The sequence below is a fragment of the Delphinapterus leucas genome, chromosome 12, assembly GCF_059928025.1.
Source record: "Delphinapterus leucas isolate spDelLeu-1000000601 "Yukka" chromosome 12, BTC_Dleu_Yukka2, whole genome shotgun sequence".
Lineage (NCBI taxonomy): Eukaryota > Metazoa > Chordata > Mammalia > Artiodactyla > Monodontidae > Delphinapterus > Delphinapterus leucas.
The window spans coordinates 48,852,330-48,864,896 of NC_143140.1; the positions used below are offsets into that span (position 1 = coordinate 48,852,330).

The window sequence follows — 12,567 nt, forward strand, 5'->3', positions numbered from 1 at the left end:
TTACCTGCCGGGGTCGCTCCGAAGACTCGCACCACCGGCACCTTCTTGACAGGGGCCTGGGTGAGGGAGGATTGGCAGATATCCAGCCCCTGCAGTGGGTTGGCCATGTAGTAGTCGGCAGTCACTATCCTCACTGAAAACATGTTCGCCGCCGCCGCCACTACCTCCTCTTCACTAGAGACCTGGCAGCGGCAGCAGCAGCGGCGGCTCCTTCCGCAGCGGCGGCCCCACAGCCGCGGTGGCGGCGGCGCCCCCTCCTCTCCGCGGTTCGGTCCCCTCCCCTCACACTCAGACACGGCGAACAGCGGCGGCGGGCGGGGCGGTGTGGGCACTGCTGCCGCCGCCTCCTCAGGAGCACCCGGCGAGGGGCGACAGGAAGGAAGCCCTCACGCTTTCGTCGGTGCTGGTGCTGCTGCTGCCGCCACTGCCGCCGCCGCCGGGAATCACACGGGCTCCTCCGTCCCAGGCTGCAGCTCTTGTTGCCATGATGATGATGTCACGGACGCAACCACTGGGGGAGGGAAGAAGGGGGGTTGTGTGTGCGGCGAAGAGAGGGCTGTGAGTAGTTGGGGGAGGGGAAGCGGCGGGAAAGGGAGGGAACCGGGAGGGCGCCCCAGCGGGACATCCAGGCGGGGGCCGAGTAGATGTTTTCTCCCCCGCCCCCGGGCACGCAGCGAGAGCTGAGGCTGCCGGAAAGCTCGGCCAGCACAGGGCGCGGGGAATCGATGACTCGGCTGGTGGGCACGGCTACCTGGGTGAGGGGCAGCGGAGGGACGGGGCGGCGGAGCGCCGATGTCATGGATGGGCTCGGAGGGCCAGGCGGGAGGGGGGCGCCAGTGTTCAGGGCCGTTTCGGTGGCTAGGCGGGATTGGCCGGAGCCGCGGTGATCGCGCTCGCCTCGCCGACCGCCATTTCACATCCTGCAGAGTAGGCGGGGGCAGCCGCGGAAACGGCTTTTTACAAGGTAAGAAAACCCGCCCGCGGGGAGGCGAGGCGCAGCCCTCCTGCCGCTGCAGCCTCGCGGGAGGGCGGGCGGCGGACGCAGCCGGCCCTTCTCAGGTAACGCAGCGGCCTCGCGCGTGGCCCAGGGGCGGTGCGAGGGGCGGGGGCGCGCGAGCGCGGGCTTCGGCCTATAAAAGAGCCGCCCAGGCGTTCGTTCCCCCACATGCGGCGCGAGCCACCGCGCCCCCTCTTCAGCTGCTGTTCTTCAGTGTCTGCGCCCGGCCGCTTAATGAGTTTTATTCACGCTCAGCTCTGCTTAGGTTTGCCAGGGCTTGGCAGATGCAGTGCACAGGGATTTCCCACCGCGGTGTCTTTCTCCCGCCCCCTTTCTCACGTCTCGCCCTAGTACGTCCTTCCTTGGTTTCCTCCTAGGACCTGTGGGTCCCGGGCGCGCGCCTGGACATGTAAGGACTTGTCAGTTCCCAGTGACCTCCCTCCTCCCCTTCCTCCCCTCCCTTCCCCGCAGAACGTAGGATTAAGAGCCTTTCGGCGAAATTTTCGGCCGAAGAAAAAGGCCCAAGAAAGTCACCACGTCACATGTGGACTCCCAGTGTTATTCATTAACAGTTTGTGTAAGGTTTTACTATCCTAAGGCATAAAAGCAAAAGGAGGTGGGGGAGGACCGTTAGACAAAACAACTTTATCCAAAAGCGGGGGGAGGGAGAAATAGGGGTGCAGTTGTGAAACGGAGAGCAAAAAAAGGGTAGTAACAGATGCAGCTGGCTTGGCCATTATATTGGAACCGTTAGGTTTTTGTCTGACTTGGTCACTAATATTGGGCGTGACCTTGGACAAATAATTTGGTTTCTTCGGGCCTCAGTTTCCTCATCCGTGCAACGAGAGTTTCACTTAAAAATCCATTAGGGTTTCTTCCCATCAAAAAGATTGAAGCAGTAGAAGGCAGAAACCGTGGTTTCAAGTTTGAAATATGCCACAGAATTAGGACTTTTGACAGTCGTTTTCAATCTACTCAAATTAGAGATCATTCTTTCACACGTGTATTATACAGGTGTTATTTTAATGGTTAGTAGTATTTGAAGTGGTGTGAGAGATCCTCGTTTGGAACCATTGTGGTTCTTAAAGTAGGAAAATCAAAAGGCCCAGAGGGACAGATCACTGGTAAGCTGTCTATAAATCCCATAACATATAATGCTAATAAGAGTTTATGTTCCGAGGGATTCGAGACTGATTACCACAGCAAATTAGCTTGCAGTTTTCAACCTGAGAGCATGATTGTAAACATAGGTGGCAAGATTTCTACTAATATACAGGACCTTACTTAATATTTTAAGAGGCAAAATCTAAGTTGATTTTAGTTTTAGAAAGGTATAGAAGTGACTTAAAAATAAGACTACCATACTAAATGCATTTTCTGGTAAAATATTTTGTACAAGCTGAATATCAGATGCACAGTACCAGTGATTCTCACAGTATTTCATGGCACTAGTGTGTTCTTTAATATTTTGGCACTTACTAAATCACATTTTTGGGGTATGGGGCCTGGACCACCCACCACTCATGATTCTTAAGTAATATAAAATCGAGCATCCCTGTACTATATTGTAAAGTACATCCATAATATTTAAATTATATTATTCCTAACTAGAAAAAGGTAAAAGTATGAGATTCACAGATTAGCTATTTCTAGAAAAGGGTTTCTTTCCTCCTACCTCTTGAATCAACTCATTTACTTCAAGAAAAGGCAGTTGCAACCATCATTCAAATCCTTCTAGAACTCCAAGGAAAGAATGTTCACTCTTGAAGAAAAACATTTGCAGCATGAAATTAAGATATTGTGTCCATTGCATGTAATAAAATTTAACTTAATGTTCAAATTGAAAACCTGACAGTACTCCCCTAATTAATCATTATCAAATGTGTTTTATAATTATATTCTCCTGAGGTAAGAAAGAGCTCTGGAATTTTGAGTCAGAGAATGAAAAATTAAACCATCAGTTACTAGGTAAATGAGTTTGGAAAGATAACTATTTTGGGTTTTTTTTTTTCTCATCTATGAAATGGATAGTAATTCCTGTTTTAACTTTTCAGGGATGTTGTAAGGCTTAATCAAATGAGATAATGTATGTGAAAGTATCATAATAAACTTTGACATCCAGAAATTTAACTCATCTGAAAACAGTAAAATCATTTGGAACTGTTATCTACATACAATATGAGAAATGCCGAAATTGAACTCTATACTTAACAAACTTAAAGCATCTGTTTTTGTTATTGCTGTTAATGTTGAGTGACTATTTGCCAGGTGATTTGAGATATAGCGAGAAACAAAACAGACATGGTTCCTGCCCTTAGAGAGTTTATAGTCCAGCATCATAGAAATATATTTCAGTCATATCAAGTGACATTTTATTATCTCTTCTAGTTCATTAACCTATACTCATCATGTCATGCCTTTAGTAAGACCTGCTCAGCCTTCTGTACCAATACTGTTCAATGTCTGTTAGCAATTTATAATCTAGAACAAGGCAATGGATACCATAATTTTTTCGCAGATATTATAAGATGGCTTATTCAACACTTATCCAGCCCCCCTTCTAGCTTGCTTTTCTGTACTTTAGAAGCTAGAAAATTAAAAAATACTAGAGTACTGGCATGGATGAGTGGTGTGCTAGTAAATCATTAACAATGGCTGGAGGAGGGGAAAGAACCTGATTTGTAGCATTGACCCATTTTCATGGTGTGAATACTCCCAAGCTACCAAAGGGACTTCACTGAACGGGGAGTTAGTTGGAGAAGATGCTAATAATTATATGTTGGCTTCAGCGTTTCACTACATGTAACCTAGTTTCCAGCAATCAGATGCACCCATTCAAGACGTTGATCTGAAAATGAGCAACGTGATGCCTCAGTTGCACTCAGGGAGATGGGATTTTCTGGCAAACACCGTGGTGGAGGTGTCTGGTTCTTCTGGGTAGCTGGGGAGGAGTTCTGGCATCCATTTTGAGAGTCATAGGTGCTGACTGGCAAGTGGTGCTAGGATGGCTTTCTGCTAGAATAGCGGATGTGATGTGGGATGAGTGTTCTTCCCGGTTTGGTTTTTCCTGGATGTTGTTTCTAGCCATGTATTATCCAAGCCTGGTTCTCTGGTTCTCTCAGAGATCTATGAGCTAAATACCATCCTTTAATCCCTTTCTGCTTAAACTAGCTCAGTCACAGTCAGCTACACAATTTGTTGAGCCCAGAGCAAAATGAAAAATGTAAGGCCCCTGTTCAAAAAGCAGGGAACAAGTGCCATTATATGTACTAAGATACAAAGCTTTTTCTTTCTTCCGTCATCTCTCCCTCAGCCTGTCATGCTGTTTTTTAATTTGCTTTTTAATGTCATTCTAAGAAAAATTAGAATTTTAAATTATTAGAATGAATTTTACCATTTCTCATTATATTGTGCAGTGCCATTTATAAATGCAAATATAAGAGCATTTAACTCGTACATGAAATCACCAAAACGACACAATTCATATTTCGTAGCTTGTACATGCCACGAGGATGTATTTTTTGCTTACCAGAACAGTGTAAATGCAGCACAAAACTAACTCAGCTGTTTTTCTTTCCCTTCTTGATATGCACATATCCTACCAACCTGAGTAAGGAAGGACTGAAGGGAAAGGAACTATGGGTTGCCCTGCCTTTCCCCTTCCTTCTATGTCATCATTTTCAGTGTAAATGGTCATACAGGGAAGTAACACACACAAGTAAGGCTACGATAGAATTCTTTGGTCACTTGTATTTCTTAGGATGCCATTACCTTCTTTCTGCACCTGAAGCAAGTTCTGGTTGAAATGGAAAGCATCGTCTCTTGGAACTGTCAGCGCCTCCACTAAATCAGTCATAGATATAACATGTTTGCCTTGTAGTCACTTTGTAACTCCCAGAGCTCCTGTATGCTTAGGTTCACCAGCATCCTGTGCTTGTGAGGCATTATGCAGACTGTATGCAAACTGGGTAGTAAGCAAGAAGACAAACAGATTGCCTCCTCTGCTTGCAGGTATGATCCATTGTACCACTTCTTTTATAAAACAGACATTCAAACATAAAAGTATTAAGATTTTCAGAATGGTAACTGCAGACCATTAAAGCAAGCAGAGGGCCCTGTATGACTGCACAGTTTGCATGCCATGAAGTTGACCCTGAGCTCAGTGTTTCTCAAGGGGGCTTCTCCTGATATTTTGGATGAAACAATTCTTTATTGTGCAGGATATTTAACATCCCTGGCCCCTGGGCACTACATGCCACTGTGATAAAAATACCCTCATACATTTCTAAGTGCCCCCCAAAGAGGAGTTACTTCTCTCTACTGAACTCCTTTAGTGGACTCCACTGTCTGCAGCTAGAAACCATGATCATTGCAGATCCTGGAAAGGTCATGTGCAATTTTTGCTATGGATTCTCAAGCAGAGCAAAATACAGAGTTGAGTTAAAAAGATTTCAAAATTCTCATACCTGGGAGAGCAGAATTATGGTGACCTTTTTTCCATTGTCAGAAAAATAATACCACCTACCTTGGTGATGAAACAAACATTTGGGATGAAAGTTTAAAGGGGATCAGTGGGTTTTAGGTGTCACATGCATATAAATGGTAGTTGATCTTTTCTAAGGTAAATTTTTACCCAATCCTTCATACAGTGTCTGACCTCTATGAAACCATGATGGTAAAGAAACTCATTTCCTCCCAGAAGGGATTTGGAAGACCTAATTAAGTATGGCAAACTCTGGAGGCAATTGCCATCAGCTCTCCTCACTCTCAAAAGACTTCATGCAGGTTTCCCCCAATTTATTCATAGCAGCTGTCTGGGTATAAGGTAGACACATAAATATGTATTGCCTGAATGATAAAATATTTTTTGACTAAAAAAATGGGGTTTTATGTCTCTTTTTAAAAGAAACTAAAGGAAAGTCAAATTAATCATTGTGGTGAGAGCTGAATTTCTCTCTGTTCTTATCTTTTTAACCAATTAATCTACTCAGTTACAGGGAGAAGCAACACTTTGAAAAAACAACTCTCAACTCTTCCACTTCCATAAATTAGCAGTAATAGTTTTAAGGGAGAGACCATTGAGCCTATAAATTAAAGATGATGTTTGAGAAACAAAAAAGAAGCTTTCAGAATAGAGTAATATTAGAATTGGTGATTGAGCTTTCCAGGACCCTCATTTAAATTACATGTCCAGAACTGATATTGGGGCATTTCTGATGGATCATGACTAGGCAGGAAGAAACCAAACACACATAGAGTAAGATTAGATTAAGTTCTCAGTTTAAATAATCAGGATTCAAAATCTCAGAAGCAGTGTGTCTGTAGAGCAGCATATCTCAGGCTGGTTTTCCCTGGCCCCAAAGTCCCCACTGCACTTACATATTCACAGCTTAAATCACATTCCAGGAAAACGTCCACTAATAATTTTTGTTATTGACAGTGAGCTCCCCTGGGTTTTGATCCTAATTTTACATCCCTCCAGGGACCAGGAAAGACTATTTACTGTCAGATGTGTAGGTCACAGACCAGCACTTACATTTCCTTATTTTCTCAATAAAATGTAATTTTCCAATCTTAAAGGTTTGAAATGCATAGGAAAGAAATTATGGAAAACCATAAAGAAAATATAGGACACTCAATCCCACCCAAAGGCAGTCATGATTAACATTTTAGCCCCTTTTTTCCTAGAAAATTTTTCTATAAGTATATTACACAGTGGAAATAATCCCCTGGTTTTTTTCACTTTACATTGTAGCAGAAACATTTCTCATGCAAATTAGAATTTTTCGTATAAATTATTCTAAGGGATACATAATATGCTGTGCCATGGACACACAACAGTTTTCCATTTTCCTACTGTCGGCCAATAACAGAATGTTTCAAATTTTACACTGTTATAAATATCCCACCGATTAGCTCCATTTTGGATCCTACTCTTAACTTTGAAGGAATTTACTTTATTGTTCATTATTTGACAAGAACATCAGTTTCAAGTACATGCCATGTTCTTTCTCTCCAAAGAAGAGAGAACTGTATGTGATATTCTTTCTGCCTGTTTTGCTCTTCCTCTCTCCACCTCTTTTTGCACAGTTAGTTCATTCTTTAAATTTCAGGTCGGGACTTTCCTGGTGGTCCAGTGGTAAAGAATCCGCCTTCCAATGCAGGGAACGTGGGTTTGATCCCTGGTTGGGGAACTAAGATCTCACATGCCTCGGGGAAACTAAGCCCATGCACCACAACTACTGAGCCCACGCACCTCAACTAGAGAGCCCACGTGCTGAAACTACAGAGCCCACACGCTCTGGAGCCCGGGTGCCACAACTAGAGGGAAGCCCATGCGCTGCAGCAGAAAGATCCCACATGCCGCAATGAAGAAAGATCCCACATGCCACAAAGGCCCGATGCAGCCAAAAATAAAATAATTATTTATTTATTTTTTTTTTTTTTAAAAAGAGAGATCTTTAAAAAGTAAAAAATAAATTTCAGGTCAAAGGTCACTTCCTCAGGGAAGCCTTCCCAAGCTATATATTTGATTATGGTTCTCTGTTACACACTCGAATTGTACTGTGTTTCTTTTTCTCCAGAGCACTTACCTGTGGTTGCAATAATCCATTCATTTGTGTTTTATTTGATTAATTTCTGTACCCGCCTTGGACTAGAATACTGCAATCATTATCTGGATAAGCAGTGATTATAATGCTTCTCGAAACACAGGCCAGTTAATGTGATCTCATTCATATCACTGACAAGATGGGTTAAAGCTTGAGGCTGAAATACAATTAGTCCAAAAATACTTACGTACCAGGTATTATGCTAGGTGCTGGGAATATAGAAGTGAGAATGACAGGCATGATTTCAGCCTTCATGCTAATAGTCTAGTGCAGGTTTTGGCAAATTTCCTGTAAAGGGACAGATAAATTGTAGGCTTATCAGGCCATACGGTCTCTCTCCCAACTACTCAACTTTGCCATTGAAACACAAAAGCAATCATCAACAATACATATAGGAAAGAGTGTCTGGGTTCCAATAAAACTTTATTTAAAAAACAGGCGGGGGGACTGGGTTTGATCCACGGACTATTGTTTACTGACCCTTGGTCTAGTGGACAAGACAGCCATTAAACAGATCATTTGAGATGACAAATACTTCAAAAGAAAAGGACAGGGTGACATAAAGTCACATGGCAGAGCTGTCCAACTTAGCCTAGAGAGAAGAATAAAGACTTTCTTGAAGAATATGACTTTAAGCGAATATTTAAATAAAGAGGAAGAGGAGTTACCCGGATAAAAGTAAGGGCAACAGGCTTGATGAAGACCTAAAGCATGGAAAGAGCGAGAATAGAAATAAATTCATTCTTAAACTTAGCGATTGACGGAGAGGGAGATGAAATTGTGTAAGGATAGAGTACAGAGTGAAAAGACAAACTAAGAGTGTTGAAAAAATTTCAGAACCTAGTACTTCCCTAGAGAAAGAGATGCCAGCAGGAAATACTCAGAAGGAATGATCAGTGAGGTGTAGCAGTAGTAGCAGGACGTTTAAGACCTTCCATCTTGTGACCTAAATGGGAAGGAAATCCAAAAAAGAGGGGATATATGTATATGTACAGCTGATTCACTTTGCTGTGCAGTAGAAACTAACACAACATTGTAAAGCAATTATACTCCAATAAAAATTTATAAATAAATAAATAAAAGAATAGTTTGTATAAAAAAAAAAGACCTTCCATCTTGTATGTTGGATATGTAAGTTGGGAGATATCAGCCTAAAGACTGGGAACCTCAGAGAACTGGTACACTTTCTGAAGGACTAGATAGGTACATAGATAGATAAATGATATAAAAGAATAGACCTGAGGACTGAGAAAGTGTGAGTGGTAGGGTAGAAAAATGAAGAGGTAGTGAAGGAATCAGAAATAATAGATAGGAACACATCACTGATATATAGTAGGTGCTCAATAATTTTTTGATAAGTGAATGGAAGGATAACAATATAATGTAAAATCAAAGAACCCAAGAGGGAAAGGGTTTCAATAACAGGTTGACCTATAGTTTTGCATGCTTAGAAGAGCTATTGCTCAAGGCTGGTTTCCTTGACTATCTGAGGAAGGTTGCGGGTAAGGACTCAGTTACTTTTGATGCCCTAGTGCAGGATAAGCCTGACCTCCAATTCCTTCCTCTAAGGATAGCTGACCTGGCTCTTTTCTTCCCTGAAGATTTCAATGAGTAGGAATAGGGACCTTCCTGTGTCAGTACATGTTCAAAATAAAAATATAAAATTAGAATAGGAGCAAGATTTTTCATAGATTGCCATGACACAAGCTCAACTGTTTTCTCTTGGTCATTTATATTAAACATGTACTTTATTACTTAATTCTAAACACTTTGTATTGCTGTTTTAACTTTTTATTAACTTCTTGTTGATATCTATAAAGTCCTGTGTTAGATGCTGTGAGTGATTCAAAAAAATGTAAGACATAGCTCTGGGCTAAAGTATTATATAACTGACAAGTAAATTGTAAGTTTCTTGACATTAGGAATCATATTTGACATTTCCTATTTTTCCTTGTACAGTATCAGACTTATAGTTGGTACTGCAGAAATAATTTTCCCCTACCCTCTGCCTTGCACCATTTGGTGACCAAATGGTGTCCATAATATAGCCACTTCTGTATGACTTGGACAAAACATGATGCTTTCTGAAGAAGACAATATTCTGAAGGCATCTGTAACAGTAATTTCAGCTTGTTGAAGGTTGGGGCTCTTTGTGTAAAGGTCAGCCTGTCAGTAAATAGCATGCCACCCTGTTCTTTCAAGATTTTAAGAAACCTTTGTATGTGTGTTTTTATACCTAAAGAAAAAAAAAAAAAAAGGGTAGTGGGAAACTGTACCCAGTGGTCTCACCAGATGTTTTCAAACCAGAACTAGGGCAACTGAGTTGTAATTTGTTTTTAAACAATTTATTTTCACAAATTTATGAGAGTAGGGAGCTGAGATTTTTCTTGCCTGAATTAGCAGGTAATTTCATTTTCCATTCGACTTTAGCAGAGAAGACCTCTCCTTAAGATGAAAATGTGAAGCAGAGGTTCTTGCCAAATCTAAAAAGTAGAGCAAAGATTAGTCTTAAGAAAACTCATAGATAAGGGGGAAGGATACCTTTTTCGAATACCCAGTCCCCTGTACTAAGCATATTCAGAGGCTTGCAAGACTTAATTTATTAATGACTATGACACGTGGCTTACGTCCTTCTCTTTACCTGCGTTCCTCCCGTCATCCTGAGTGAATTCATCACCCAAGTAGAGAGCTCACCCAGCACCAGCCTCAGAGTTCCTTGACGTGATCTTCACCCACTCGCTTCTATTGCCACATCCTGGATTTGTCATACACCCAATCTGTTTCACCTCTAACCTCATAAATGCAGACTTGACTTTGTCTGGCCAGAACTTTCATCCTAGCTCTGTCACTCAGTTACTCCCAGTACAGCCATTCTCAGTTCCCTAACATCTCATTTCCAGTACTCTTCCTCACTCTGCTGCAGCCTCTCACCCTTCTCAGGTTTCTCTGACTTGGGACCTCCAGTCCATAGACTTCTCTTCTTATTCCCTATCAGCCTTCTCCTGCCTTCACTTCTTTCATCCCCTGCTGCGTTCTATTTTAAATTACCACTCTCTTGCCAGGAACCACATCTCCTTTGCCCTGTTGCCCTGATATCACTTACCTGACAAAACAACAGCTCTAACTGGGTATCTGCTCCCAGATTGCTGAGTGCACCCAGACAGAAAAAATAACTGCTATGCAGATTGGCATTTAACACTGTAAATTCAGGACCACCAACCTCAGCTAGATTATTCTTTATCTATACTGTTGGGAAGAGAAGGTTATCCTTATAATGTATTAGTCTCTACCATCTGAATCTCATACTTAATAAGCCAAGGTATAGTGTTATAAATTCTTTGTATACCAAAAATTAGTATTAGGCTGGATCATTTCAATTATTACCCTCTCTGACTCTCTAACTTGGCTTTTGTACTTACTTTCCTGTTTTACTTTATGGTTTTGGGTCTAGTCCATCCAATAAGGTAAATTTCTAATGTTTTTAAAATTAATATTTGATCAGTCAAAAAGAACATGTCTTAAACATTATGGAATGAAATGATAACGGAAGGGGAATCATTCCTACACGTAATTACCCTTTTTAGAGGCCTTTGTGAATCCAAGTTGTCTCTAGTTGTTGTCACTCAGGACAGGGGTCTTAGGCTCAGCTCACTTAAGTCATTTCATTCTTGCCTTTCCCAGCTTCCCCTTTCCATCATTTCTGATCCCACAAATTTCTAAAAACACACCCTTTTTTTCCCCCAAAAGTAGCAGGGAAAGCAGTGCTATGTGTATGGGGAACAGGGCTAGGTATGTTTGTATGTATAGTTCATTTATTGCATGGCAGCGTAGCATACTGGTTAAGAGTTCAGGCTCTCCGGCCCAATTTCCCTAGTAACCTGCTCTGTGATTTTGGGCAAATTACTTTCTGTACCTCAGTTTTCCCATCTGTAATACACAGATAATAACACTAGTTCCTACCTCACAGTGTGATTGTGAGGATTAAATTACATATTTTAAATGAGTTAATATCTTAGAACTGGTAAGCACTCAGTAACTGTAAGCTATTATTCATAATTTAGAATAAATTATTATTAATAATAATAATTACAGCTTCTCTATTTCCTAAAATACACTTATTAAGAAGAGAATAATGATGAAAGCTAGTAGCTGTTAAAAGTCCATTGATTGGATGTAAAAAGTAGAGTTTTAGAATCGCAAAGGACCCAAGAAATTATTTAGACCATTGGTTCTTAGGCAGTAATATGCATTAGAATCACTTATGAAATATTATAAAGTCACAGTTACCCAGGCCCTCCCTTCTCACATCAACCAAGTCAGAAATATCCACAGGCAGTTCCAAAGCATCTTCCTTGCAAGAACCACTGAACTAATTCAAGTCTTTAGATTTTATTATGAGGAAATTGAGACTTAGAATAAATAACTTGCCTAAGACCCCAAGTGTAAGTGGGACCCAGGTAACGTAGCTCCTTGGTAAGTGATCTTCCTGCTCTTCTATGTTGCTTGCCAAATATTAAATTTTAAAGAAATTAATATGGGAGTTTATCCTTCTCTCAGTAATATCAGGAAGAATAACATAGGTTTTAAAAGTATACTTCATTCAGCATTTAATTCAAAATAAAACTTATTTTACAATAAAAATAAATGCAGATGACTTTTGTAGAGGACTTCATGCAAAGGACTTTTGCATATTTACAGTAGGATTTAAAGTGAATTTCGCTGTGCTTTTCATGTGGACGTTTGTTTTTGCCACAATGCTTGCTGCTAATTAGTACAAGGAAACACTGTGCGTTTTTGCTCCTCACGCCAACCTCACAGATTGACAGGCAAACAAAACAAATGGTTTATAGGGCAAGGTAGGTTGTAGGAATTAAATTCTTCAGAGCTCTCAATAATAAAATATGCATTTCTTATAATTAGGATTTTTTTAATTTACATTAAATTTTTTTAAACCTTTGT

The 12,567-nt window shown here is 41.2% G+C and overlaps 1 protein-coding gene and 1 pseudogene across 7 annotated transcripts in view; one reads left to right on the forward strand and one right to left on the reverse strand.

Annotated features, from left to right (window-relative positions):
- REV3L (REV3 like, DNA directed polymerase zeta catalytic subunit) overlaps window positions 1-1,126 on the reverse strand; it is a 187,727-nt gene extending 186,601 nt beyond the window's left edge. The window contains exons 1-2 of one of the 6 annotated variants that reach the window (XM_089921939.1): window positions 752-1,125; window positions 5-511 (exon numbers count right to left, since the gene is read on the reverse strand). In XM_089921939.1, coding sequence (XP_089778065.1) covers window positions 5-143 — 139 coding nt within the window. In that variant the 5' untranslated portion in view covers window positions 144-511; window positions 752-1,125. Of the gene's footprint in view, window positions 1-4; window positions 512-751 lie in introns of those variants that run through there. The other 5 variants (XM_089921940.1, XM_089921941.1, XM_022554510.3 and 2 more) reach the window with 5 other exon arrangements.
- Window positions 26-12,567, forward strand: part of LOC149747881 (uncharacterized) — a 61,746-nt pseudogene continuing 49,204 nt past the window's right edge. Inside the window, exon 1 of the transcript XR_016395168.1 lies at window positions 26-964. The product of XR_016395168.1 is annotated as an uncharacterized LOC149747881 (transcript). The remainder of the gene's footprint in view (window positions 965-12,567) is intronic.